Below are 2,910 nucleotides of genomic sequence, written 5' to 3' on the forward strand. Positions count from 1 at the left end.
ATTTTTTAAAATATTTATTTAAACATCAACAAGAAATGTTAATTTATAAAATTATCAATATTTTTATGGTCTTGCTGATAATACAGGTCTTTCGAAACAAAACTATATTAGAAGTAAAAGCTAATAATATTAAAACTAATATTTACATTTACAGAAATGTTCCACCAAACCCCTAGAAGATTACAATAGATATATAACAGCTAAAGAAGAGCTTTTCAATTACGTTTTTGATAACATAAGGATTATGGGTGAAAAATATATCGAAACAATTGTTGATCTTAGTCATCAGATACAAAAGGACGAATCTTTAGAATTGCACAATGAAGCAGATATTTTAGAATTTAAACAAAATATCAATAATTATATAGAGAGCTATAATATGAATTCACCATTTGAAGTAATTCTATACAAAACCAAACATTTTGTGGAAAGTATTTTATATTATTTTCAACTTACGGATGAACAACTAACGTCGGAATTCAAATTTATAGTGGAACTTTTGGAAAAATACAAATATCAAGAATTGGAAGAAGAATGTAAAAATAATATAAAAATCTTTATTGATGGTTTCAAAATGAAGTTCGAAGAAAATAAAGATTACCTGGATAAACCCTTATTGGAGTGGTATGAAAGGTTTTCAAATATAGAAGAAGAAGGAGAACAATTAATGGATTTGAGAAAACTTGCAGAATATATTTAATTTTATGAATTTTTGAAAGAAGAAAATGAATAAATTTTTAAGGAAAAATCATAAAATAATTAATATAGAAAAACTCTCTTTTTATCTCTTAATAATAGAAATTTTTCTATCAAAAAGTCTCTTTACACAAAAGTATCTTTCTATAAAAAGAGACTTTCTATAGAAAAAGTCTTTTAAACAGAGACATATTTCTATAGAAAAAGTCTTTTAAACAGAGACATTTTTTCTATAGAAAAAGTCTCTTAAACATAGACACTTTTTTTATAGAAAAAGTCTTTTAAACAGAGACACTATTTCTATAGAAAAAGTCTTTTAGACAGAGACACTTTTTCTATAGAAAAAGTCTTTTAAACAGAGACACTTTTTCTATAGAAGATGTCTCTTAAACATAGACACTTTTTCTATAGAAAAAGTCTCTTTATAAGAGACACTTTTTCTATAGAAAAAGTCTCTTTATAAGAGACACTTTTTCTATAGAAAAAGTCTCTTTATAAGAGACACCTTTATCTTTATCTCTTTATCTTTGTGAGATTTACATTTTCTATAAGAAATCTCAATTTATAAGAGACATCTATTCTATGGAAAAAGTCTTATTATAAGAAACGCGTTTTTAGATAGATAGATAGATAGATAGATAGATAGATAGATAGATAGATAGATAGATAGATAGATAGATAGATAGATAGATAGATAGATAGATAGATAGAAAGATAGATAGATAGATAGATAGATAGATAGATAGATAGATAGATAGATAGATAGATAGATAGTTACTTATTAGTTAGTTACTTAGTTAGTTAGTTAGTTAATTAGTTAGTCTTAATACCATACATTATTTCCTTCTCTATTAATCAGAGAAACTTTTCTTTTGAAAACTGCCGTAAGGAATATAAATTCTTCAACCCAGAAGGGGAAAATCTGGTAGATTTCATCGAGGAACTCATTATATACAGTTTAAATAACATATTATTAATTTTTACTTAATTACACAGGTAAACATTGTGATGTCATTTCAAAATCACTCAATAATTGTTTCTATTTATCAAAATTCATATTTAGTTTGTTCTTTGTTCTATTAAATTTAAGATAAATATCTAAAATAGTGCTCAGTTATATATAGAAGTGTTCCGGAAAAAACAAACATAGTTTCAAGTGTTACAAACAATGTCAGATAATAAAATATTAAACTTGTTTGTTGTATTGTTTGTAATAAAGGTTAGTTAAAACAAAATTAAAATATTTCCTAATTAAAAAAATAAATAATATAATTACAGTCCAGCTACACTGAACTTATAGATGATTTTAGTCGCACAACAAAACACAATCTTGGGGACTACGTTCTTGATAATTTAGAGGTTATGATTCAAAAGCATATGTATAAATATGCTAACACTGCTAAACATATGCTAAATGACAAATCTTTAGAATTTCCAATTCAACAAGAAATTTTCAATTTCAAAGAAAATATCAACAATTTAATAGAAAACTATAACAACGATTTAACATTTATTGCAAATATTATGTCAATCAATGATTTCGTGGAAGTTGTTGAATATTATTTAAATCTCACAGAGAAACAATTAACACCAGAAACTAAAATTATAGTGGAAATTTTGAAAAAATACAAATGTCAAGAATTGAATGACGACTATGAAATGGATTTGAAAATATTTATTAAAGATTTTGAAAATAAATTTGAAGCCAACAAAATGCATCTCGACGAACCGTTACTAGAGTGGTATAAACATTTTAAAAGTTTGGAAGACTATGAGGAACAAATTATGGTTTTTGTATTGCTTTTACAAATGGCTTTTAATTAGAGATTTTGTGAAAAAAAATTGCAAAGAAAAATAAAATTTTAAGATATTTTTTGGCTCAAAAACTTAATATTTTTCATTTTCTATAGAAAAGGTCTCTTTAATAAAGACACATTTGCTATAGGAAAGTCTTTTTAATAGAGGCATTTTTTCAATAGAAAAGATCTCTTTAATAGAGACACTTTTTCTATAGAATAAGTTTTTTTAATAGAAACGCTTTTTCTATAGAAGAAGTCTCTTTTAAATCTCTTTAATAGAGACACTTTTTCTATAGAAAAAGTCTATTTTAATAGAGACACTTTTTCTATAGAAAAAGTCTCTTTAATAGAGACACTTTTTCTATAGAAAAAGTCTCTTTAATAGAGACACTTTTTCTATAGAAAAAGTCTCTTT

General features: G+C 24.6%; 2 protein-coding genes across 2 annotated transcripts; both read left to right on the forward strand.

Annotated features, from left to right (window-relative positions):
* LOC124419696 lies at positions 1-743 on the forward strand. Its single transcript, XM_046950058.1, has 2 exons — positions 1-86; positions 155-743. The coding sequence occupies exons 1-2, from the start codon at positions 36-38 to the stop codon at positions 698-700; spliced, it is 597 nt and encodes a 198-aa protein (XP_046806014.1). The 5' UTR covers positions 1-35; the 3' UTR covers positions 701-743.
* Positions 744-1,864: 1,121 nt separating this feature from the next.
* On the forward strand, positions 1,865-2,568 carry LOC124421122. The gene is made up of 2 exons (XM_046955943.1): positions 1,865-1,915; positions 1,975-2,568. The coding sequence occupies exons 1-2, from the start codon at positions 1,865-1,867 to the stop codon at positions 2,518-2,520; spliced, it is 597 nt and encodes a 198-aa protein (XP_046811899.1). The 3' UTR covers positions 2,521-2,568.
* The last annotated feature ends 342 nt before the right edge of the window (positions 2,569-2,910 follow it).

Source organism: Lucilia cuprina, chromosome 2 (genome assembly GCF_022045245.1).
Source record: "Lucilia cuprina isolate Lc7/37 chromosome 2, ASM2204524v1, whole genome shotgun sequence".
NCBI classification, from domain to species: Eukaryota; Metazoa; Arthropoda; class Insecta; order Diptera; family Calliphoridae; genus Lucilia; species Lucilia cuprina.